General features: G+C 42.2%; 1 protein-coding gene across 8 annotated transcripts; it reads left to right on the top strand.

Annotated features, from left to right (window-relative positions):
* Window positions 1–2240: 2240 nt before the first annotated feature.
* Window positions 2241–25519, top strand: CREBL2 (cAMP responsive element binding protein like 2). 8 transcript variants are annotated; one of them, XM_055711717.1, is made up of 9 exons: window positions 2246–2395; window positions 12346–12543; window positions 13680–13827; window positions 17213–17334; window positions 17896–21620; window positions 21868–21956; window positions 23217–23336; window positions 24083–24296; window positions 25155–25519. In XM_055711717.1, the coding sequence occupies exons 1-4, from the start codon at window positions 2381–2383 to the stop codon at window positions 17302–17304; spliced, it is 453 nt and encodes a 150-aa protein (XP_055567692.1). In that variant the 5' UTR covers window positions 2246–2380; the 3' UTR covers window positions 17305–17334; window positions 17896–21620; window positions 21868–21956; window positions 23217–23336; window positions 24083–24296; window positions 25155–25519. The 8 variants fall into 8 exon arrangements, with proteins under 8 accessions (XP_005446071.1, XP_055567693.1, XP_014141156.1 ...); XM_055711718.1 differs by lacking the exons at window positions 17213–17334; window positions 17896–21620; window positions 21868–21956; window positions 23217–23336 and adding an exon at window positions 5852–6000 and having other exon boundaries at window positions 2242–2395; XM_014285677.3 differs by lacking the exons at window positions 21868–21956; window positions 23217–23336; window positions 24083–24296; window positions 25155–25519 and adding an exon at window positions 5852–6000 and having other exon boundaries at window positions 2245–2395; window positions 17896–18608.
* Window positions 25520–25794: the final 275 nt, after the last annotated feature.

The following is a 25794-nucleotide window of genomic DNA, read 5'->3' as shown; positions in this document are numbered from 1 at the left end:
TGTCTCTGGGAGTGGCAGGAGGAGATGCTTTTTAGGGGGAATATGTGAACTTGGCCTTTTTCTGTGCTCTGCTCCTCTCATATATCCCCAGTATCCCAACTGTTACATTAGGGGTCGTGGAGAACACAACCCTTTAGTACCTCTTTATGAAACATAAATCTGCCTAATCCTTTTTTGAACCTGCTGTACTCTCCACCTCACAGTGGCCTGTGGCAGTGAACTCTGGAAGTTCACTATTTGCTGTCTAAAGAAGCACTTTCTTCTGGCTGTTAAAATCAGTTTAAGACATCATAAGCTTATGCACTATATATATGTGCATATATATATAATACTCAATTGCATTCACAACTGTTCTTTCTGACAGACTCCCATTCAACTTGCATGTTCATATTCATCCAGCAGGATGGCATAGCCATTGCAGGAAAAACAGACTGAAATGCATATTTTGAGTTGTTCCTTGCTCAAATATGGAAGCTCCTAAGTTTAGAGAGGGAACTTGTGCTTATCCTGGTCAGAAGCTGAGCGCTCTGCTTCTTAAGTGATACAAAGCAGAATGGGTAGTGTGGGGTAATCTGGTGGAAGGAAAAGATGCAGCTATAACTTTAATTCGCTGGTTAAAAGGATTCTGGCTTTTCTGAATCAGCATCAGGGCTCTGTCTAATCTCAGTCCTCCACTCATGTTGCAACAGAGGGTTGCCTAAGTGAGCTATGTTGGCTCTTTGCCACTCAATATTTCCCTTCACCAGGGAAACCCCCAACTGGCTTTTAAAGCCAGCTTTATGGCCCCAGGATAGTGCCAAAGGTGGTATGAGGCGCCTTACCACCTTCTTCAAGAATTTGAAGGCAAAGATGGGGGAGGAGATCACAGGAGATAACCTAGGCAAGCTCACAGTGAGCTATTCCTTCCACTTTATTACCTGATGCCTCTTGCTTAACATACTGATCATCCCTGCTTTATTATTATTATTATTATTATTTATTATTTAAAGGGCAGAGTTGCAAGAACTGATTCATCATTTTTGGACAGGCGAATAGGAAGCAGTGTGCAAGCTGTCTTGTCTTCCACAACTGAAAAGCATGTAAGTTTATAGAAAAAAAGGCTTCTAAAAGTGCTTTGTCTCTGCTATCCAGAATGCATATCCCTCCAAGAGGAAGGTCTGTGATTCAGGGGGAAAATCCCATGACAAAGCCTTTAGCCCTAACAATTGCATGTAAGAGAGATTAAGTCATGGGAAACTTTTGTGAATAGAGTTGCACGAATAAAAAGAAACATGCAGCAACATGAAACATGCCTAGCTTTGGATTTTACAGCGAACTTGGAGCACAGACCACGTTTACAGGATTGTTCGCTGGGGTACATGCATCTTTTGAGTGAGCAGGGGCCTAATTTTAAGGGACCTGAGGGGAACACACGATGACACACAGCTTGGCTTTACATCAGGAGCATTCAACAGGAACCTTTTCTGGTACATGTCTACATGAAAAGGAGAGGAAACACGGTATTCCCAAGGGATTACAGGCAGTGTTCCTTCAGACCTGGAGTGGCTCAGGATCTCAGGCCCAGCACACCACGCAGTGCCCGAGTGACCAGGAAGGCTCAGTTCTGACTTCAGGAACAAAAAGGTCAAAACAAGGCAAAGAGCAGAAAACTTAAATTTGTTGGGTTTTTAATGCTCAAGCCATTACACGGCTGGAATCTGACTAACTGTAGCCATCACCAGAGGCTGCAGCGGGGCAGGGCTGCAGTCAGGTCCACCGGCCACTGTGGACATGGCGGCAGCACTGGTGGTGGACACGGCAGCAGTAGGAAGGACTGGAAGTTAAAATGAGGGCTCAGAGCGCGAGAGAGTCTGTACGCCCGACGATCGCCCACACAGAGGGCTGGGGACAGGAGGGGACTGGCAGCAGCACCAGGTGGCTTGGGCCGGCCGCCCCCCCAGCTCCTAACGCTGCGGCCGAGGCAGACACCGCCTCTGCGGGAGCGAGGGGTGGGGCGGCGCGGCGCGACGAGGCGGGCCGGCCCCGGGAGCCTTCTGGGAAACGTAGTTCGCGCTCCCGGCGGGGCGGGGACCAATCACGGCGCCGCGTCTCTCCCCACCCCCCACCCCACCCCCCGCGGGCCTCTGGGAGTTGTAGTTTTTCCCGCCCCCATCTCGGCAGCGGCCAAGGGTGGCGGGGCCCGGCAAGACTGCTCTTCCCAGCGCGCACCGCTCTGCCGCCGCTCCCCGGCCCGCCCAGCGCGGGGCGGGGCGGGCGGCTGTAAACAAACAGGGCGGCGGGCCATGGCGGCGGCTGCGGGCCGCGCCGGGGGACTGTGAGTGCTGGTGTCTGTCGGGGCGGGCGGCTCCGGTGTGCTCCCCGTGTGGGGCTGGCGGCACACATGGATGACAGCAAGGTAAGGGGCTGCGGGGCCTGGCAGGGCCTGGGCTCAGTGTGGAGCCGAGGGCAGGCGGTGAGGCGGCGCCTTGGTGCGGGGAGGCCGGGGAGCCCTCCTGCCGGTGGGTTCAGGCTCCAAGCGGTGTGATGTAAACCCCCACAAAGCCCCGTCACGGGTAATAGACAGGGAACTGCGAGTGAGGTGAGTGCTCCCGCTAAAGGCTTTGGAAGTAAACTTCTCTGAAATCTTCTCCGGAAGGCCTGTGGTTTCTGCCGGCAGGAAGGAGGGGTTGTCCCCAATCTATCCCGCTGCCCCAATGCAGCACAGTGCTTGGATGCTGCTTCAAGTTTTTCCTTAAAGCTCCAGACACAGGCCAAAGGCCAGATACAGACCAGTGCTCTGGTGTGGTGTGGTGGGCCATGCTCCTGTAGCACCCTGAATTTCTTAGATAAATAGGCAGCGTGGACGTGTGGTAAGGTGCTAGGGTAGGAGCTTGGGTTGCAGCCTTGTAATGGGTGTTGGTGCTTTGATTCTTCCTGCATTTTCATTTGAGAATGGCACAGTGGCATCCCTGAAGGTACAGGTCTTCCATTTAAGTAGAGCAAAACAGCAGGTACACAAGGAACACCTCTTCTGCCTGCTTGCACCAGGGTGCCCCTAAAGCAGCACCTACAGGACTGAGAAAATAACTGCTGTGTCTGCTCAGTGCAGTGTCTTGCATTGAAACTCCCAACTGTGTTTGGGTATTTTAGCTCATTAGGGTGGCGGTTATGGTAGTACCCTGGATTTTGTGCTAGAGATAGCTTAAGTTCCCAGGAGTGAGCTAGGTGAAACCACACTTGAGGTGCACTGTGAGGCAGCAGTCTTCTGACTCATAATAAATTATGAGCTTAGCTTGAATATTAAAACTGGTCATGTTGTCGTCATGTGCCTGTGGTACCTTATATGTTCTCAAGCTACCTGGTTTTCTTCCCACTCAAATTTTACTAAAACAAAATTGCAATGCCTGTGCTGATCTGCCTTAATTCAAAGAGGGGAAAAATACTTGTAATTTCTTAGGGAATAAACATAAGAATCTTAGAAGTGATTGATACTTTGGCAGTACAAAGAGTCTACAGAATTGATTGTAAGTATATGAAAAGTTTATGATGATTTGCCAATTCGACATGTATACTTTTTGGTTTTATCGAGGTCTTGTCTGAAATCTGCAAAGGAGGGTGGGGGAAATCTGCATCACTGAAATCAACCAAATGCTCACAACTGTGAGAACTGTATCAAAGTTTATGTAATAAGGGCAGTAGTTTAGAAAATCCAGAAGATGTAATTCTAGAGGCATGTATTGTTCGTCAGTATTAGCTGATCTGTATCTCCTTTAGTGTTAAGAATGCTTTGTTTCTCCTGTATCAGAATTAACTTATTTGTAACAGATAACTTTTGGATTTTTCATTTTTAAAATTTTTGGTCTCTTGTTGTCTTGAGTTCTGATAATCTGTGGGTTTTTTTCTGAAACCTTTTTGGACACATTTAGTAAATTTTTTTTACCCAGTCCGTAAGACAAGTCTTTGCTCTTAGAAAAATTGATGTCAAGTGAATAGAAAAAAAAAAAAAGGCAGATTGGAATATTTACTTTCCTTATCTTCAGTCTCAACTAAAGTTTTTTTAGTATGGCATTTTTATTTAAAACTTACTGCTGCAATACTTGTGAGAACAGTGGCATTGAAATGGGTCTTGCCCTGAACTAACTGGGTGCGGCTGTACCTAAGGAAAACTTTAAAACTCTTTGTAATCTCAGCAGGTTTTTTGTTGGGTAATAATATGGGGTGGTATGGGATCCTCATATGTTCTACTTAAAATAGATTATATTAGTCATTAAGTGCCTGCTGCTGTGGAAGGCTTTGCTGTAGTTGTTTTGAAGGGCTGTGGTTCCTTTCAGAACAAGTTCATGAGGCTGCAGGTTGCCCTAAGGGTTTGGTGGCTCCATTTAAAAGATCCCATTTCTCTTAGGAGGGCTCTTCCCATTGCATGTTGCTCAGCCAGGGTGAGGCAAGCACTATTTATACTTCATTTTATAGCCAGAGTGGTCTTACAGCTTGAGCCAGAATGTCCTAGAGGTCTTCTAAAAGTTCCACCGAGTCACGTTTTCCCCCTTATTGAGAGGGTTGGCCTGCCTGATCAGTCTTATCTGTAAATTGCACAAGTGTGACTGTGAAAGGAGTTTCCCTGCAAAAGCTGAGATAACTGAATTGCATTAGCAGTGAAGTAACCATTCTATAGCTGCATACACCCAATTTCAGTGTTTTCCTTCATCTGTGTGACATAATGTGGAGTTGGGCTTGCAGGCTGTAATGTTTTCCCTAATTCTTAGTGCACTATAATATAGCCTTACCCAATTTAAGAGAGCATTAGAAAAAAGGTTAATTGTAACATATTCCTCAAAACAGGAAGAATTAGTAAGAAATAAAGGGAGAGAGAGCATATCTGAGCATGAGATCTAGAAAATGTAGAATGTGTCATTCTTAATCTTGGCAGCGGAACATAGTAATTGATTACTTTTCTGAATCGGAATGAAAATTTAGTAAAGTGCACCCAACAACTTTTTAAAGTGCCTTGCCTACCTCAAGGCAGCTGCTCAACTATGTGTTGGATATACAAAGGAATGTAAGAAAGCAGGCTTAAGAAAACCTTTTGTTACCCAGTTCTGATGACAGTGAAACAGTCCACTCTTCAGATTTTTAAAAGAGTAGATGTCAATCTCTTATACTTGTTTTAATTCCAGGTTAGTTTCTCAATTTTGAACAGACTGGTTCTTGGTTCTCAGCTTTCTTTTGCTTGTAAATAGCTGCATCCTCTAAATGGAAGAAGCAAATTCCTTTATACTTTCATCCCCCCAGACACTGTGGCTGTCGAAAGCCAAGCCGAAAGCCAGGTCTCCAGCTCAGATCTTTTGCTTTTCATCAGGCTGGTCCCATGGCCTTGGGCAAGGATGTTAGTCTTGAGGTCTCACTACTTCTAAACTTCCACAAACTTGCAATGCGTGAAGTGAAAGAAAAGCCTTTAAATAGGTGAGGTCTGAGTGTTTCTAGGTGTTAACCGAGTTTGAAAAAGCAAGCCCTCAGGAAAACAGTTTGTATGGAGCATTTATATTTATGGATTGAGCATCTGTCAATGTCTTGCTCTGGTGTTCATACAGCCTTTCCATTTCGGGGGAGCACTTGGTGTTAGGGGAAGGGAAATTCCACAGCAAAAGGCAGCACACAAGGAGTTGTGCTGCTTTCTGCGCTGCCCAGCTTTGAACCATCAAATACCCAGTTGTGTGTGATCCCAAGTCATAATTATGGGGGTGCAGGTGTCCCTTGGAGGGAGTGTGGGAGCAAGTCAGATGTGAAATCTTGTGCTTAAAATAGAGAGCTTGGTGGGTCTTTATTAATGAGATGTCCTCTAGCACATCTCTGCCTGTGACCCTTGCTGTTGTAGGTGACCAGGACCACAAAGAGAGGGACAATCTCCCAGCAATCCTGGAATCCACTCTGAGGAATGCTTTCAACACCACAGCAGGGACTGAGAGCTAGTGTGGAGAGCAAAGCACAGGATGTGTTTTCATAATGACCTCAGTTGTTACGGAGGTGGGTTACTATGTTTTCACCCTTCAGGGCTTTTTCACAATACGCAGGTTTGCACAGTGCTGGAGGAGTCTTCCACCCAGGATAGTGTCCAAATGTAAAGTGTTCTCATTACTGCTTGCTTGGAAGTATAAAATAGCTTTGGCTATAATTTGAGATGGGCAATTTCACATCATCAAATGTTTTAACAAGTTGCTGCTCAGCATCGCTCAGATGATATGTCTGCTTCCTCACATTTGCAATAAGGAAGTAAAATGGATAAGCTTAAATCCTATAGAACAGCTAGAACAGTTTTATTTCATTGTTGCAGTGAGCTGGGAGGATGTATGTGGTAGTGTTAGTTGACTATCCCTGTTGCCTGCTTCAAGCTCTAACAGAGATAGGTTTAAAGACGCGCCTGGGTTCTGTTAGTGTAAGCCAGGAGAACACATGTGGCATGTTGGTGGATGTGCTTCCATACATGAGTCTGTGAGTCCTTCCTGGTGGAAGAGGAGGACTCTTGCCGGTTGAGTGGTAAGGTGGCATCTGGGTGATTGCTGCACAGTCTTAAGTAGCAATGCTTGCCCTGAACCTTAACACTTAGGCACTTGTGGATGCCTGTGTAACACTTCATGAAAACCTGATATTTATTCCTAGCTTGTGTGTTTTTTTTAAATAGACATTTCAGCAAAGATAATCTTTAGCACAGATGTGTAAAGAAGACTACATTCTTGGTACATTAATCGCTTCATATGATTAGAGTTTTAGGATTAATTTCTGTTGACATATCTGCTTAAGACTTAGAAAATGTTTGTTCACTAAATAATAGCTTGCATTTTTGGATCATTATTGAAGGCATTTTGTCTTCCAGTGAAAGTTAACTAAATAATCTGTGTGAAGCATATAAAATATCATTCAATGGAGGAATAACTGATATATTTTCTAGCTGGGTTTTATACTGCTGCTGTCAATGGTATGCTGTGGCTTAGCTGATAAGGTAACTTCCTTTTTATTAGGAGACCTGTGACTAACTTGATTTGATTACTGATCTTGAGAAAATGTATGCAAGTGTGAACAAATTCCTTCCTCTACTGTAATAAATGCAGAACTTGGGCTTTATTTTTTGCTAATCACTTTTATAGTTTTATATCAATTCTGTAGATGATAGTCAGCTCCATGCTAAGTTAAATTCTGCATACCTGTACCTTCAGCCACTAATGTAACCAAGAGTCTGCTCAAGATGGTTCCTTGAGCTGGATCTTGGGTACTGGTTGATGGAGCACTTGAGAGCTACTTGTGTCAGTAAATGAACTGAGAGCTGCTGGATTCTGAACTGGTCAATGCGATCAGCGTTGATGATGATCAGTAGTGGTGAACTGTGCTTCAGATAGTCTTATTTTAATCTTCCAAGTTGATCAAAACCTGCAGATGTCACAGTGAGGCCACCTTTATCACAGTCTTCTGAGTGGCTCAGTTCCTTGTGATGTGAATCCTGGTAGCAGTATTATATATGTGTCTCCTTCCTAAGGAGGTCCTCTCCATCACACAATCTGGTAGTGTTTTTGTAGAGAACTACTGAATCCCTCTAATCTGAGGGCTTTTTATACATCAGGGCAAGTAACTGCAGCTATTTCCAATTCCAGATCAAATAATTTTGTACTTGAACACTGATGTCAGGCAAGAATGATGTTAAAGATCTAAGTACTGTATTAAAAAGGGAAGGAGTTATGTTCTTCTATTTTCTGAAGTCTGAGTGAACTGAAATAGGAGCTTGGTCAGATTTCTGACAAATGCATGTCATAATTAATATTTCTATGACACATTTTATGATTAATATTGTTCTGGGTCTTGATTAAATATGACTTCCTGAAAAAAACCAAATCCCTACTGCTGAATGCTAATAGATCACATCCCTTTATAAGTTCTGGAGGAATACAAAGGGAATTAAAAAGTGTTTGCTTGCTTGTTTCTTTTCTTGGTCTGCTGCCATGTTCAACATCAGCTAGCACTTCTGCTTTGTCTTCTTTCTGTCACATCAGCATAGCAACTGAGTAGGCAAACATGACTAGAAGCCAGGCAGATAATGTGGGATGGTGGCTGTCCTGGTTTCAGCTGGCATAGAGTTGATTTTCTTCTTGGTAGCTGGTGTAGTGCTGTGTTTTGGATTTAATATGAGAATAATGTTGATAAAAGACTGATGTTTTTAGTTATTGCTAAGTACTGTTTATAGTAAGTCAAGGACTTTTCAGGTTTTTAGGCCCGGCCGGCAAGAAGGCTGGAAGGGCACAAGAAGCTGGGAGGGCACACAGCAAGGACAGCCGACCTGAACTAGTCAAAGGGATGTTCCATACCATAGAATGTCACACTGAGTATATAAACTGGGGGGAGTTGGCTGATGCCTGCCAATTGCTGCTTGGGGACTGGCATCGATCAGCGAGGAGTGAGCAACTGTATTGTGCATCACTTGAGTTTTGGTTTTTTCCCCGCTTTTGGGTTCTATTCCTTTCTCCCTCTCTCTCCTTTTCATGGCAATTGTCATTGTTATTTTGTTTCAGTTATTAAATTGTTTTTGTTTCACCTCATGAGTTCTACCTTTTTCCAGTTCTCCTCCCTATCCTGCCTGCAGGGTGGGGGTAGTTAGCAAGTGGCTGCTTGGTACTTAGCTGCCAGCTGGCGTTGAAACATGACAGTGGCAAAGGATTTATCAGGCCTTTTTTTTTCCCCAGCTGGGTTGCTTGAGGTTACAGAAGGAGCTTGTAAATATTGGTGAGGAAAAACTTTTAAGGATGCAGGATTCGATTAAATTGCTTACCAAACTAGCTGTGCAGGGTGATGCCTAACTGTATGGTGCACTCCACTTCAGAAGCCACAAAGACAGTATGAGCCTTTTGGGATGGTGTGAAGGCAGATTATTAGAGTCTTAGCACTTAAAGTCTGAGTTAAAAGGGAAGGAAGCTTTTCATTATTTCCATAGTCCTGGTGGTTAGAGCATTAGAAAGCAATGACCCAAGAGGTACAAGCCATTTTCCTCCCATAAGAGAGCTTGCGTGCAGGGCTGCTGCAGTGGTAAAAGATCTTGGGGGAGAGAGAGCAATTAGCATACCAATCTGTAGAAAGCTCTCTAGAGTGACTAATTGATAATGGTGGATCCAGGGTGCATTTGCAATGTGCAGAGCAGTCTACACCAGCGTCTAGTTTCCTTACAGATTACAAAGTGCCTTTAACAGGTTTATGTCCACATCACTAGATTTGTCTGTAAAAATACACTTTTAAACTCAAGAGTTTTTGTAAGCTCAACTTGATTTCTTACTGGCATAGAGATAGACTTTCTCGCCCTTTGTATGTTTTCTGTGTTGATGTGACCCCCTACCTTGAAAAAAAGGCACCAGCTGCATATAAACATACATGAGATGCTTTAAAATAACAGGTCCTTAAAAAGAAATTATTTTGTGAGGTTGTGGTGTTGGATGGATTTAACTGCTGTGAAGCTGTGCTGCTTGTGAGTGCTTTTCATTGCCAGTGCCTGCCCCAGATGCTGGCTGTGGAAAGGTTGGGTGCTCTTTGCCCGTGCTTTAACTTGCTGGTTGTGAGAAACAATGTGGTAGCAACTATTCACCTGCCTGATGTTCTGGTGAAAGAGGATGGCAGTGACATGCTCCTGTGCAGGACTAAGACTCAAGCTGTTATTTTGTCTTGGTGCAGCAGTATGTGGTGTGCTGGGGTTCTTGAGAGCTAGGTCACTCTTCTAGAGGGTCAGAACGGAGTTGCAAAGGTTTTTTAAGAGAGCTGGAGTGTATGTCTCTACAAGACCTCACCTAGCTCTTGAAGTCAAAGGTATACTTCAAACTACCTTGCATTGGCACAGAAAAGTCTCAGGCGGTAGAAGTCTTTGAGAACTGAAGTACTTTGGCTGTAGTGTATAATGTAATATTCAGAAATCTTTCAAGTGCAAGTAGTAATAGCAAATTGTGAGAGCCTACATCCCCTCCTAGGGAGACGATGTTTATTTCTGACTCCTGCTGAGCTAGGAGTTTAAATCACAGCACACATGAGTGTGGTTCCATGGGAGGACAGAGCTATGCTTGTCATGCCTGCAAGGGGACAGGCACTTTCCTTTCTTCGGAGCTTATTTCCCTCTTGGCCATGGCTGGTTGGTTTTATCCTGCCTTGGTGAATATAGGGTCTGAACAAGAAGATCATACGGAGGCCACCTTGGTGGAGCGAGTGGATTACTCAAACTGTATTAAGCAGTTCAAATGTAAGAGAGCTTGATATTTTTTTCTTTGCTGTTCTAACTATATTGTGCTCATTTCATTTCATTATCACTAGATGTCCATTAAGTACTTTCTGCTCCTCAGTTTGCTTATGGTAGGCAGCTACACCTGAATAAACTAGGAGGGGCAATATAGAGAGGGTAAGATTATGTTGGCATGTGATTATTGACTCACTTTCCAAGGGAAAAAAATGGCTCAATTGTATGATCTTTTTTTTTCCTTCATTCTAGCACATCAATTCACTATGTTACTGTTTTTAGCAGCCTGCTAAGTTTGTAGAACAAGTGGCTTTGATTGTCAAAGCTGACTTACTTGGTAGCATCACACAGTAAAAAGTGCCTTTTTTATGATGAACTCTAGTTTGAACAGTGTCTGTTAGAAAGTCGCATCTACATACAGTATAGTGAAACACTAAGCCAGCAGTAAAAATTCTTGTATGTAGGTGTGTGTGTTAGGTGTGTTTCTCCACACCCCCTCCATTCAAACAGTGTGGTCAGAATGCAAATAAAGAGAAATCCTCACTTCAGAGGGGAGATGGGGTGTGTGGCTGATGTAATGCTTACAGGGCGATACACCAGCATGCTGAGTTTCAGGCTATGTTTAAGGCTTTCTTGTGCCATGCTCTCATGTTAAGAGTAAAATATTTGGGTTGGGAAGCACAGAGTAAACATTGAGGAAACTATTCCTTTTTTTTTTTATTATTTATTTGTAGTGAGAGAAGCTTTCAGATCTGTTTCTTTTTTTTAAAAAAAAGACACACAAAGAGGGGAAAATTATTGCAAAACCTGCACTTCATAGGAAAAGAAACTAGGGGGTTACATTTCTGCAAAGGAGATGTAAATTAGGCACAGGGAGAGTTGAACATCAGCATAGGTTGCATGAGGAGATGCAAGGAAACAGTTTTCCAGATTGTGTAATCATGTTTTGAAGGTAAACATGGCCAGAGTGGTTAGGTATAGCTGGAGCAGAAGCAGCAGAGGTAGGACTCGGTGTAACTGAGTTCCCTGTTTAGTAAAAGTCCTCAGAAGATTCCTTTGAAAGAAATTGGGACTGAAGAAGCTCAGATGGCTAGTGAATAATTCCGACAAGTTGCATCTTTACAGTAGGCTGAACCTGCTCATTTTATTACAGCAAACTAAATTTTGGATGCCGTTGATATAAATCAATTATTTTTTTTTTATTCCAAATCAGTGTTTAACTCCATAATATAATATTTCTAGGGCTGGCAAGAATTAGGGCAGGGGTTGTTGTTAGTATAAAACCAGTTTCACTACAAGTTGACTGTCATCTTGGTCCTCTCAATGTCCCAGATATCCTCCTAGATAGCTGAAGTACTGGGGAGGCCAGAACCAGACACACTACAAGAGAGAAATGGAGGCACTGGAGAGAGTCCAGCAACAGGCCACTAAGATGAAGAAGGGACTAGAGCATCTTTTCTATGAAGAAAGGCTGAGAAGGCTGGGATAGTCTAGTCTGGAGAGGAGAAGGCTCAGGAGATCTCATCAGTGTGTACAAATACCTGTATTTGTAGGGGAGGGTGTAAAGAAGACTGAGACAGGCTCTCTTCAGTGGTATCCATTGCCAGGACCAGAGGCACTGGGTACAGACTGGAATACAGGAGGGTCCATCTGAATATCAGGAAATGTTTTTTTTACTGTGAAGCTGACTGAGCACTGGTAGAGGTTGTCCAAGGGCTTGTGGAGTCTCCCTCCTCTGAGATATTGAAAAGCCTTCTGGACACAGTCCTGGGCAGCCAGCTCTAGGTGACCCTACTTGAGCAGTGGAGGGTGGACCAGGTGACTTCCAGAAATCCCTGCCAACCTCGACCATTCTGTGGAGCTCCTCCAAACCAGATTAGTAGCATTTACAATAGGACTGCTTAAGCACTGACTTCACTATGAAATCATATCCCTCTCTTTTGTTTTTGATGCTTTCACTGAAGACTTCATACATCACCCCCCATATTTCTTCTGTGGCTCCAGAATCAGTGAAAGTATATGCAAGATTATCTGCTTGAGATACCTGGTAGGCACAATGACATGGTTATAGCATTAATTTTGCAGAATAGGATCTTTACTGTACCCTTGCTTTCCAGGTGGTTGGAGGCAAGGTAAAGAAACCAGGCAAGCGAGGTCGTAAACCAGCCAAAATAGACTTGAAGGCAAAACTTGAAAGAAGTCGTCAGAGTGCCAGAGAGTGCAGAGCCAGGAAGAAGCTGAGGTACCAGTACCTGGAAGAGCTGGTTTCAAGCAGAGAGCGAGCCATCTGTGCTCTCAGAGAAGAGCTTGAAATGGTAAGAAACTATCCTTTAACTTAACCCTCAGTATTATTTGGGACCTGTCCTCATGGATTCTTGAAATCACTGTGACTGAGAGTGGGACTTGGCTAGCTGTAAGGTATCAAAACATCAGTAACAGATGCATTCAGCTGTTTGCCTACTTTGCGTGTTGAATATGAACTTCATGTTGCAAGTTATCTGCTGGTTTTGAACTGGAAGCAAGCAGAGCAAATGCCATTGCATAGGAGCCTGTTGTCTCTGAAATGGTTGTTTTGGAAAACCTCTGACAGAGGTAGAAAGAGGTAGAGGGTGGAGATGTATTAAAATATCAAGGGGAACATATATCCACTGTGTGTCACTGCTTCCCACAGACCTTTGTCTCTGTTGGGGAGGTTGATTCTTGTAGGATGTTCTCTGTGTAGATGGTTGCACAGCTGCCCTGTGTTCCAGCACGTATAAGGTGGGTATCTTGGCCAAATAAACTGCATTAACTGAAGAAGAACGTTTCATCTGCAAATAAAGACTCGACTCCTTGGTGGTACTGAGATGCCGTTGAAATTTCACTGGAGTTGAGGATATTGCGTTGACCTTGCATTAAGTTTGTTTAAATAGTCAGGGCTAATCACCACAAGTGAATAAGGTTAGGATTGGGTGGAAAGTCAGCTAACTGACCACAGGTGTGTTGGTGTGCTTCAGGGTTTGCCAATGAAGAATATAAAATGAGGGAACTAGGAATAAGGCACATGTGCTGTAGCCATGCCTTGCACAATCAGAAAGGACGTCTTAATAGTCAGTCAGCCCGAGAGTCATGTGAAATATTTGTTTTTAAAAGGCCATGAACTGGAACGGTATTCTGGCATGCCAGCAGCGAGAAAATGCACAAAGTGTTCCATGTTGTTTAATAATTACAGTATTCTGCCTAGTACTGCCACTGAGTAGCAGTTTATTGACTGAAACAGGATTTACTGAAGCAGGTATGCAACCATGGACACGTGCTTAGCTCATTAGGGCTCTGCAGTTTTGCAAGAGGCTTCAGCCCAGTAAATTCAAACCTTAAATGAATATACCGGAAGGTAAAGATTACAGCTCTGTTTTGTCTGCTAATGTGATCCTGGCTGTTTGCTAATGCCTAATGTGTTTGCGTGTTTCAGTACAAGCAGTGGTGCATGGCGATGGACCAAGGGAAAATCCCCTCTGAAATAAAAGCCCTGCTAACTGGAGAGGAGCAAGGCAAAGCACAGCAGAACGCGACCAAACTTGCCAAGGCTGGGAAGACAGAAGCAAACAGCAGCAATCCCTGTAAGTATTCAGCTTATGGTTAGTTCCTATTTTATTACATCTTTTGTGGTGTAGGAGGGTGGCTGTGGTGTAGGAAGAAACATAAGGATGTGCTTTTGGGCACAAATAGTTGATTGAAGTAGCGAGCTTAGTGGGTGGTACAAAGGCTCTGTGTAATGTTTACATGGACAACACAGAAATCGCACTAGCTAGGAAGCGGGACGGTTATTTTAAAAGACGACTCAATCCTTGTGTTTCACCAAGGCCTGTGGTGACCTGTCAAGACCCGAGACCTTAATCTTTTACAGCATTTTTTTTTTCCTAATGCAAGGTAAATGGAGCACATAAAACATAATTGAATTTTTAAAACTCCATCAAGAAAACATTATTCTAGCAGCAAGCACTCAAAAGGGAGAAATGCTTGACTTGAGATTTCCTGTAGTCGTCTTCCTGCCTCATTTGTGCTTGTCCAGGGAATGTAATAAGTTTCTTCTAGGAATTGAAACGTGAAAAGATCATGTGATATAAAGTCATATTCCTGATATGTACATGCAAAGGAACAGAGTTAAGGTGTAGCATGGGCAATTCATTACCTTACATCTTCTAATCTTGTAATATTGCATGCTACAGGTTAAATTACACTTTACTGTACATTTTTTAAAACAGCAATTCCTAGCTTTCTGTTTTTAGGAAACAGTGTGAAAACCACATGTGTAACTGTAACAGTCTTCCTCCATGGTGCATCATTCACAGGAGGCCAATGCAGAACCTTCTACACTGCAGCAGCAATAGCTTGGTAGCTAGCAGAAGAATGCTGTTGTGAGAGAAGTGGATGCATCCCCAGATGCAGGGGGAAGGATCCCAGTCCGCTGTCTTCTCTTTGCTCCTCCCCACATGAAACTCTTTGATTGCAGTATTCGTAAGCCTGCATGGAGTGGGGCTTTTGGGGTAACAGGTGTTTGTGTGAGTGGAGCCTTGTTCTTCCTTTCTCTACACCACCCTCCCCAAATACAGCTATGTCAGCTTTTGGTCATTCCAAATAAGAGACGGGGGCTGCTTTTGTGTCAGAGCCCAGAATTACACTGGCTTTGTGGTTGGTAACTGTCATGGGAGTCGGTGAAGTTCTGTAACGTAAAAGCAAAAGGAGGATCTTTTAACAGCTTGGCTAAAGCCAAATGGAGTATCGTAGGTCGAGGAGAAGGGACTGATTCAAAAGCTTTCAGTAAGTAAGTTTAAAGTAATGCAATTTGTAACCTAAATAAAGATCTCTGCATCCTTTTATAATGCAGCATGTCTCTTATGTGATTGGGACTCTTGAGAGAGGTACTAGATACATTCCCTGCTTTTGTCCATACTTCTTTTGCAGGATGTATCTCCTGCCCCCCATGCTCCTGGTAAGATAGTCAAAGCATGTCCCTCCACCTTGCTTCCAGCAGTGGAACAACTGCCATCTCCTCCCACCAATTGTGCTCTGCTATCTTTCTGTATCTACCTACACCTTGGGCCCTAGTATCTTTCTATGTAACTTAATATGAATTCTGCTGTGCTATCCTGGTTTCCCAGCCAAAGATAATGCCAAAAACAGGTAGCAAAGAAAACAAGTTGCATCAGGTTGTTTTTTTTTATGATGAGAGGTGATGACAAAAGTCTTGCAGGCTGATTTACTCATCCCAGATATTGACAGATAATTTGTCGCTTTCCTTAAACCGCTCTTTCTCCTGAATATGCTTTTTGCATTTATGTGATGCAATGTGGAGAGTGGAGCTCTCATGATTTTCAGTGGGGGTTTTGCTTGCTTATTCCATTTTGTTTGTGATAATGTCTTTCTCTGTATTTTATGAAATGCATGGAACATTTTTTAATATTATGTTTTCTTCTTTGTTTCATAGAATAAATATTATAATGAATGACTTTGCTAGACTGAATGTTGCCTTCTTTTTGAGCTAATTGGGTCTGTTTAGGCTTATGTCAATTCAAGGTTAGTTGAAAGCACTGAAAATAATAGTGCCATATTTCAGTGTACAGCACGGTTGTTTTCAGAATTCCATTCTGAGTGCTCATATATTAATCTTTAAGGCATAGTTTAAAGTTTATTCTATAGACCCTCCACTCATGTACTTGGCTAGCAATTGATAGTAATGTTGCATAGACATGGAAAAATAGGAAAGGTTAAGTAACACTGAAGCAGAGATGGGGAGGATACAAGGGTTGCCCCCCCCCTTCCCCCTTCCTTATAATCTCTGAACTGCAGTTTGTCCTAAAAAATAGAACAAAGCCAACCCATAAGTTTTGGGATAGTTGTCACTGTTGAATGCTTGTGTGTCCTTTCTCTGAATTTTCTGGAGGAGGAAAAACCACCCTAGGCCAAATGTCCAGAACTATAGTCTGTGAACCTTGCAGTTGGATTGTGTAACATAATCATGTCAGAAGTGTAATACATTATTTTTTGTTAGAATTAGACTTATGCATCTACTTTCAGATGTAAACTATGTATTGTAATTAAACGTGTATTTCAAATGTTATGTTTATACTTTGTGTCTTTCTGAACTGGGGATGTAGAAAATGTGCAGAAGAGTTGTGTGACCAGAACAGTTCCACTCAGCACTAGGTAATGTGGCAAACACAGCTCTCATCTCGCCAGAAATACTTCACTTGCTCTCCTCCTCCACTCTTTCTTTGTTTCACTTTCTGTGATGCCAAACAAGAAGCTTCTCAGGAGTTACGTTTTCTTTTATGGAGGAAATGGAGAGGTGGAATTTCTCATTGTGATGAGCAACAGTTTTCATCTGTTCCCCGTCATGGTGGCTTCTGCTTCTTGGCTTAGCCAGCTGTTGATGTTACAGGATTGTGTTTGGCAAGCCTGGGCCCAGCTCTGTGGCACAAATAGTGGCAATCATGTTGTAACAGGTTTTTTTGTGCTTCATGCAGATGGGACAGGAGGCATGTTACAGCCTACATCATCTTAAATGGTTTCCTTGTTTGTCCTGTAAGCCAAAATATGCATGACACCTAGTTAGAGGCTCTAACTGCAAGTTTCCAACCTTCTCCAAATCCTGTAGTTCATTTTGAAATGTAGGTTTCTCGGCAACAAGCATTTGCATCTGTGACTTCCATCACATGGCAGATTATGCTATGTTATAAATGTTGTGGCCTTAGATGGATCTCAGAGTCCTTTATTTTGGAGTTTGAAGTTTTGCAGTTCCTCTTGAAAACTAAGAAATATTTGTGATTAATTTGCTACTTTGATGCTTACAGCCTTCACGTCCACTGAGGTCGCTCCTAGAAGTGATACAGGCAGGTTCTCTGGCCAGGAGTTTCATATAGTACCCTGAATAATGGAGGATAGTTTAGTCTTATCCTCCCTCTGTGTAAGATGGGCACAGCCTTCCACTCATTTCTCCTGCAGTGAGTGTGTGCAGCTGGTTCTTTCTCTCAAACATCGAAGAAAGGAAAAAAGCCTGGAAATGCTTCATTTTCCCACTTGCCATGGAAATCTAATTGTCAGCTAGAACCTTTGCCCAGCTAAAGGTGGGTATCTCTTGGAAACTATCCATAGTCTTCAAAAAATGTTGTCTGTAGTAATTGGTGTTTACGACAACGCTAAAACTGTGTTACAGTAAGGTGTAATAAGACTGAACTCCGTGCTGATGGCACAAGCAGTGTACAGTTACACTAATCCTTTTGGAGAGTGTAACCTAAGCATTTACCAGATAGTGGAAACTTCATAACAAAACATGCAATAATTCTTGTGGGTTTATATGCTATATGTATGCTTTGTGCATAGAATCCTGAAAAATGAAGTGGATACATTTGAGTTGTCACTTAACTGAGAAAATGTTGTAATTCTATGTAAAAAAAATAAAATCAGCCTGTTTTCATAATCTGATAGTAAGTGTTTGTCAAAGAAGCTATATTCCACTAGCTGCTTTTCAAAAGACTGTTAACTTACTGTTAACATTATTAACTGTTTTTAATGTATTAAATGAATTTCAGAAAGCTTTTCTCTTTCTTTACAGCTGAAACCCAGCTAGCTTTGCGAAAGTGTCTGTGACTGACTTGTTTTTCCTTTTTTTCCCATTTACCTTTTAGGGTGAAGATTAATCTACATCACTAATTATTCTAGTTCTTGCTGGCATCCCACGAAGAGGTGGAGATTTGGTATCATAGCTCCATTTGCTACTTTCCAAGAAATCATAATCTCTACAATTAGCTATAAAACTACTGTTAATGTAAGGACCAAATGTTTGAGACTAGTCTAAAAATGCAGAGGAATCGGAGGAAAAGCTGAAATAAGAACCCTAGTCTTAGTTATGCTGAAGAGTTACAGCATGAGTGACACAGGATCAGCTGATGTAAAAATCCCTGTTGTAGGTAGGCAAGTCAAAACACCAGCTTCTAAGTGTCCTGCTATTAGTACCACTGAGCATTAATTTCTGTGTAAGTTATGTCAATAACTGAATTTCTTGTATGACTGTTGTGAATTTGTGTGAGAAAACAGAAGCTTCTACTCCACAGTAAAATCTGAGGTATCCCGTAACGAGTAGTGCATCAGTGGACTAAAATTCAACTGATGCTATATTTATGGAATGTGTAGATTTGTGTATGTGGCTAAAGAAGTAGAATTTTTAGTGCCAGTTTTGCCGTTGCCTTAAGTAATTTCTGCAAAAGCTGGTGCTTGATATTATTTATACCATTATTTGTGTTTTCTTTATCTTACTTTAAATTGTAACTAGAAAATGCTGTTGTTCAGCTAATGATTTTCAGCAACACTTCATTAAAAAAGCAACTTAAAAAAACCTAGACAAATGACTCTTGCTTTCTTTTTTCCTCCATAAAAAGCACTTGGGATGTGGAAACTTTGCTTCTTTAAGTAGTGCAAAGTTAGCCCTCCTTTTTTGTGTCTGCCTGTAATTCACAACTGGCTTAATCAATGCTGGTAACTGCTGCTTCAAGCAATTCTTGTGTATGATCTCTGTATGTTAGGGTGGGCAATGGTGACGTTCCTAACTATGCTGCAGCTGATAGGTATTCTGATGATGAAATAAATACATGAATAAGTGGATTATAAAATGTGTGTTTTCAGGGACTGTTTTCAATGTGAATAGAAGTAGCTTGCAATGAAAGGTGACTTTTTTCCGTACCATCTTTCTCATGGCAACTTTCAAAATATATTTTGATGAATTTATACAGTGCTGGTGACAGCACTGCTGCATATTCCTGTGGTAGGGCATACCAGCAGTGTCCTCCAACTTCAGCATCTCCTTAATGTGGCATGCTCTGAATGCCTGCTGGTGTAAGAACAATTTGTTCCTACTCACTATGGAACATAGATCCTGCCGTGTTGCTAGGTCAGTGTTTTCTGTTTTGCATTTCTGGGCTTTTTCTTTCCTCTCCCTGTTGAAATGTACTTTTCAGTATGCATTCCTCTTTCCCTACAGAAAGAGAGTCTTCTGTGAATCTCCTTTCTTCCCCAAGTGGCCTGGCAGCTGTTTTCTAAAGCTGTCAAGGGTTCCCTTTCCAGAGGACTACATACAAGCTTGAGTTAGTTATTCTGCTGTTTCTCTGTGCCTCTGCACGCATGCTGTACCTCACCCACTGACTCACACTGAATACACCTTCTGCATTTTAAGCTTTCAGTAACGTTAAATACCCCTTCTGCACTGCAAGCTCTTGATAGTATCACCCTTTGTAGCTCAGGTCCCACTTGTTTCTCAGCCTAGCGGAAGCAGTGCTGCTATCTGCTCGCCCCAGAGTGGTTTTTTGCTTGTTCAAACATTCTTCTGTTCAGCTGTATGATCAGGAGGAAAACTGTTAGCAGACAGCAGCAGCAGGTGGCAACGATGATGTTGTTCAGTTGTAGGTGTTAAGCATGTGTAGAAACAGTTCTGCTACTCACAATGTTTTAAGTCTGGTTTGTTGTGTTGGGGTTTTTTTCACTTGGAAACACTGAGGTTTAGATTATTGTTACTTGTAAAATTTAACTTCTGTAAAATTCCAGGTTGTCCAGCATGTTCACCAGCAACAGTGTTTTCAGACAAAGGGGTAAGTTCAGCTTGGGTTTAGGGACCCGAAACACTCTTATCGAGCTAGGGGGGAATTAATTTGTGAGAAAGTTTTGGCCCAAAGGCCTTTATCTCACAAGCATTAGCCAGGTAAGGTTTCGTCAGAGTACATAGGATAACAGTGTTAGCTTTCCATTTAAACCTAGAAACCTGTCAGGGATCTCAGACAGAGAAAGGAGAAGGAGGTATCACCTAGATTTCTGATCAGCTAATTACTCTTGTGACAAGTATTTGTGCAAACCTTCAGAAAACTCTAGCTTGCTTACACTGCAGGGATCTGTGGATGAGAACAGAGAGCGTTACCATTCTCACTTCAGCAAGCTGCATTTCTTGTGACTTCGTTCTTAGGGTTTCTCGCCTTCCAAAATAAAATAGTAATTAGCTTTTTAATTACTAGTATATCAATGGAACCAAAGTGGATTGCTGCGGGTGTTTGAGAAACAGCCAATTAACTACTTCAGCTTTTGGGATTTACATAATCTTGTGTCTTTTTGCAGTAGCTCTACTTAATGTTGTCATCTTTTCAATCCAATGCCACTGAAGGAGCGGCATTGTTAATTAAGCTGATACTGTCTGCATGTGCTGGCAGATAAAAAAGGCTGGCTGACAGCTAGGGAATGATGATGAAGGTTGTCTGTTTTAATCCTCTGCCATGGGTTTCTTGCGGAACGAGCACAATTGCAGTTCTGTGGATGTATTAATAAAAATACGTAGGCAGAATGATGAATGGCCCCTTGTGACTGCTTGTATTTACCTTGCATTTTTTTCTGAATCATGCTCTTTGCATGAATAAGACACACAATCAAAACAAATGTGCCTGTTTGATTGTGCCACAGCTTTGCCTTGGTCTGGCAGAAGTACTACCATCCGCTGTAACTTTAAAGATCACCTGTTAATATGGATTAAAATTATTTTCTTTGTTACTATAAAAACTTTTTCCCCATCTTCATTAGTATATAACTGTTTTCAGACATCAGCGAGAATTTTATAAAGTAGCAGTTTCAGGTTAATTAAACAGGTTGGAGAGAAGTGCAGAGATTATCAAGGATGCTTCTAAGTGTAATTTCTTCTATGTATGCTATTTTTCTATCATGCTTGATTTGAAGCTCTACATGGAGATGGTAAGATTACAATGGAGGATGAATACTGATGCACTCCAGTTTTATTTTCTGTTGTGGGGAGCTGACTGCTAGCCTTCCAAGGAACACAAGCTTTTATGGTCACAACTTTACTATAGCAAGGAACAGGGAAAACTCCTAGTAGTGTTTCTTTTGTAGTGATCAGGCTACAAGAAAAAAATAGTGTGGGGCCTGTGCTTGGCAGCAATCATTTGTCCTCTGGGTAGGTGACATTTGGAAGCCTGGACCCCCTGCAAACTCTTCTTCTGCCCTCCAAAGAAAAATGTAACTTGAGTTGTTTTTCATTAAACAGTTAACCTAGGGTTTCAAGCTCTCTTCCTACCTGCACACCAGCTTTTCTATTCCAAATTGTTTTATAGAGATTTGTCACTTTAGCTCCCTCCTTTGAAGATTAAAATATTGTTACCTGTGTCAGAAAGTATTTTTTATATTGCTGGGGCCACTGAAGGATTGTTTTCACAAACTCATTTTCCTTTGGCTTCGATTGGACTGGACCTATTTTGAGTTAGTTTTTGTTTCTTATCTGAAAAGCAGAAACTTTTTAAACTGCTCCAACCTGATCACTTGTAACCATACACTGAAATGATACAGAAGCTCATAGCTAGCATCACTAGTATCCTTTTGTTTTGCTCCAGTGTTTGGATGAAGAATTAATATATAGCAGACTTGGGTTTTTACTTCTATTTTAGTTTTAATAATGCTAATATATTCTGTTGTGCTGCTTTCATACATGGAAATCACAGAAGTGTTTGCATGTTAAAATCTCATGGGAAGGGTTTTTGTCTGATGAAGTCCCTGTGGTCTGATTTCCATTGTGATTTTTGCCTTACTGTTCCTTTTCCTTCACTCAGTAACTGCAGCTGCCCCATTTGTGACTCCCAGAACCCTGCTGATGGGCAGGGGACAGCTAGGCTGTGGCTGACCTTCAGGGATGCTTGCAAATCGACTGGTGAGCAAGGACATGCGCTGGCGGGCTGGTGCACTGCTCTCGGAGTACAGAGCGATGGAGGTCTCTTTTGCTTTCACTTCAAGTGGATAAGTTAGTCCAGTTAGCCCTGGATTTGTTAGTTGTCCAAACTGCATTAGCTTTGTGACTTCCCTTTCAAACTGAGTTGGAGTTGGCAAAGGGTCTTGTAAGTTGCTGATGCTGACTGACTGCAAACACAATTGCGTAAGTCCTGGTTCCCCAGCAAACCAGGCTGGTGGTAAGTCCCAAAATGAGCTTGTGTGTATCCAAGCGTCTGAAGGATTCTTGGTTCCAGTTTTACATTTTGGATCACTTTTGACCGGAGTCCATCTAAGAGAGAAGAATTCTGTGTAACCAGAGTGATTGAAGAGTCTGGAGATCGCTCTGTAAAGCTGAAATCAGCAGCTCACTTACGCTGGAATTTCAAAATTTGCAGCTGTGTTATGCTGATAAATGAAAAACCTTTTTCTTCAAGGAGTTTTATACATGTATGCACATGGGAAGTTTCTCAACAAAGGAAAAATAGATTATTTCCTCAACCAGCTCTTCTGAGATACTCTTTTAAAATACCTAAACTGAGAAAGTGGTTTCTGAAAGTAGCCTTAATTAAAACTGAGTATGTGAATGGTAAAAGTAGTCAGGTGAACTTGAAACCCTAGTATTCAATTTTGATGACTTTGGCTTGGAAATAGGAGCATTGCCAGTCATTTCTTACACAGCCTGTGCTTCTATAATATTTGGAAAAAATTCTCATATTCTGTCAGTTTTAAAGGTCAGACTTTTACCATCTAAAGATTGTGCATAAATTTAATTATGATCGTAGCCTCTTGGCATAAACTCTCCTGCTGCAAGTGTATGGCAGAAGGTTTGGCACCATGGAAGCACTTTACAGGTGCCTCCTAAGAGACACCTGTGAATAGGATGTCCAAATGAAGTTATGCTCTTATGTTTCTTTTAAACCGGAGGATTGTTATTTTAAGTTAAAAGCCATGAGAAATAAAGTGTGATTTTAGGGAAATTTAGAAGAAAGCCACCCTGAGAACTAAGGTGAGAATGCTACTGGTCTTGCAATCACAAGCAAGTTGCAGGGAAAAATACTGGATGCAAGGAACAAGTTACAGAGAGTGCTTTGTAAAGGGTGAGGAATGCTCTTATTTCTAGATCAGCGTGGTGGGTGGGTAGTTGGTCTCTGTGAGGAGTTTTTTCTCTGTACAGATCATTGTTTCTCCCTTCGCCAAGCAGGACATTACCTGGGAAGACTAAAGAGAGGCAGCACCTCCCAGGAAGCTTTCTGCATGCTAATGATGAAGTTGCACCGAATTTGCCTCTGCGTATGTGCAGTGTGAGCTGGATCTGTGCGAGGTTGGTGGTATCGTACATCCCATGCACGCTCTGCTCATACTGCAAAAGCCACTGCACTAAGTACATCCTTTACACTTTTGCCACTGCGCTAAATCTGCAGAGAGTTTTGGTAGACTGCCGAAAGGGTCTTTTTCAATCAAAGATGTTCCTCTTGTGTCCTTTCTCATGCAGAACATCCATGTTTTGTTCATGTATTCCTCAAATACCTGAAATACAATACTCAAATATATTTCAAAGGTGTTTACTGGTGTGAAAAGATTTTCTCTAATGGGGGAAAGAGATTATTATTTCCCTTGAAGACAAAACTACAAATGCTTTGATACCTTGATAGGAATTTCTCATGACAGTTAACATGATCAACAAGCAGGAACTGGTCTTTGAAGACACAGCTAGGTGACTTGGCCATCAAAAACATTGCCTGGCTGTCAGAAGCTGGCTAGTGTTGGCATATACAGGTGGCAGCCCCTGCACGGGGGTGATGAACAGTGGTGTGGAGCAGTAGTGGAAAGGCAGCGTGTCTGCCATCGCACCCAGGATGGGACCTCTCAGGTGGGGCTTAGAAAGGTGCTGTTGTAGGCTCCAGAGCCACCTTGTACTGCATCATCCTCTCTTGAAATATTTTGAAACTGCTCTTTATATGTCTATCTGACTGTTTTCTGGCTTGTGCTGAGGTGGTGGCTGCCTTCCGCTGGCGTCCTAAGATTATGCGTGGTTGAGCTCTGAAAACTTGATGCTTTGTGCCATAGGCTGGTGCTGGCAGTGCAGCTCCTGGTATGAGGGCCAAGGGCCACATCCCCAACGTCCTCCTTCTTAAGGAAAAAAGTATACAACCTCAAGACTTCATTATGAGAAAGATGTCCTGGATTAATATGAAAGACCAAGTGAATAACGTGTCAAGAGCTGTTTCAAAGTCTGCAGAAAGCCTGATGGCAGATCAGATCCAGGCAGTGCTGTGGGTTGGTAAGAAAATCAGGCCTACTCCTGCTGCAGGTACAGCTAACTGGCAAATAACCTGAAAGCTCGCTAACTCTGGATATCATTTAATCATTTTCCTTTCTGTATTTGGATCAATACAGAGAGGTACTCTGCAGAGTATTCTGCAGAGTATGTACGGCACTGGAGATGGTAAATCTCCAGGGCTGAGGAGGAATGCTCTAGTGCCTCTGAAATAAGATAAATAATTACACCCATCTGTATGTGGCCTCTGCTCTGTAATTCTACATAGTCTCAAAAAGATTAAAGTCCTTGATCAGTCCCTCCTCCCCAAACCATGGAAACAAAAGCGTCTCTCACTCTTGTACATGCAGTGAAAAAGCTAGTGTCTGGCCAGGCATGAGACAAGGACAAATTAAATTATTTGATGATGTAATTTATTTTTTTTCTATTCCCTTGCAAATGGAGGAACAAATCAAGAGCTGTTCTAAAATGGTTGAGATGCTGGACACAAAGGAATTACTGCTGTCTGTGCCACACCTGAATTTTATCCGGGGACTGGTTGCATGGGAAAACTAAAAGACAACTTTGTGTGTGTTAGCAGTAGTGCAGAATAAATCTGTATTTTAGTTCAGGCTGCTTACCAGAAGGTGACATTTATATAACAATCTTCCAGTAGGTGTGTTATGTTTTACTAGAAGCCAGTTCAAATAAAGCTTATGTAATTTATAATGGCCTATTCCACAACACTCGCTAGGTTGAAAAGAGCCAACTAATAAAGACATATTAACTTACAGAATCACTTAGGGGGCTAATAACCCTTCCTTTGAGTGTATGGGTCTGGTTTCAATAAACTTCAAATCTGCTTTTTGTTCTTTTAAACAGGAAGGATCTGATATTGAGAAAGGCTGAGCGCTCAGAATTTCAGCTAAAATCGATGGCGTGTGTTCAACACCTTGGAAAACCAACTCCTAAATCAATGTCAATTAATTCTGAAGTCAAACTGGTTCAGTAGAGGAGACTGAAAAAATTAGGGGGGTTCTTAACTGGGCATATGGAAACTCTTAAGTCCAATTATGGGTGGTAGCCAGCTCGCTATCACCTCCGGGAGGCTGGCTGAAAAATAGGTTCAAGCAGTGTGTGTCTTTGCTTCTCACTGACCCCCACCCCTCCGCTGGAAATTTTTAAAATATGTTTAACCAAAAATCGAACTTTCTGCTGAAATAAAAAGGGGGTATGTAATTTGACAATTTGTAGTAGTAATTCCCAGGTGAAAGCCACTTAATACCAAAAGTAAATGACAGCGATGGAATTTCCACTTAAGGGGTGTCTGCTTAATGGAAAAAAAATGTTTAATGGTTGCTGCTGTGTTGTGTTCTTACACAGAAAACATTTAAGACTAAGGGGTGGATGGGCTGGAGATCCAGGAGTCCTCTTTCCCAGAACTGCTCTCTTGCGGACAGGGTTGAGGTGTGTTTGTGAATCAGGAGGTTTTGTTTGCTGAGTGCCGACCCTGCCCTAATAA

This window comes from Falco cherrug, chromosome 5 (assembly GCF_023634085.1).
Source record: "Falco cherrug isolate bFalChe1 chromosome 5, bFalChe1.pri, whole genome shotgun sequence".
NCBI lineage: Eukaryota > Metazoa > Chordata > Aves > Falconiformes > Falconidae > Falco > Falco cherrug.
This window is presented reverse-complemented; position numbering and strand designations above follow the sequence as displayed.

Coding starts and splice junctions, on each gene's coding strand:
- CREBL2 (XM_014285677.3), top strand. CDS start 5,980: ATGACCTCAGTTGTTACGGAG. Junction 12,544..13,679: donor TCAGAGAAGAGCTTGAAATG/GTAAGAAACTAT, acceptor TGCGTGTTTCAG/TACAAGCAGTGGTGCATGGC. Junction 13,828..17,212: donor AGCAAACAGCAGCAATCCCT/GTAAGTATTCAG, acceptor TTTCTCCTGCAG/TGAGTGTGTGCAGCTGGTTC.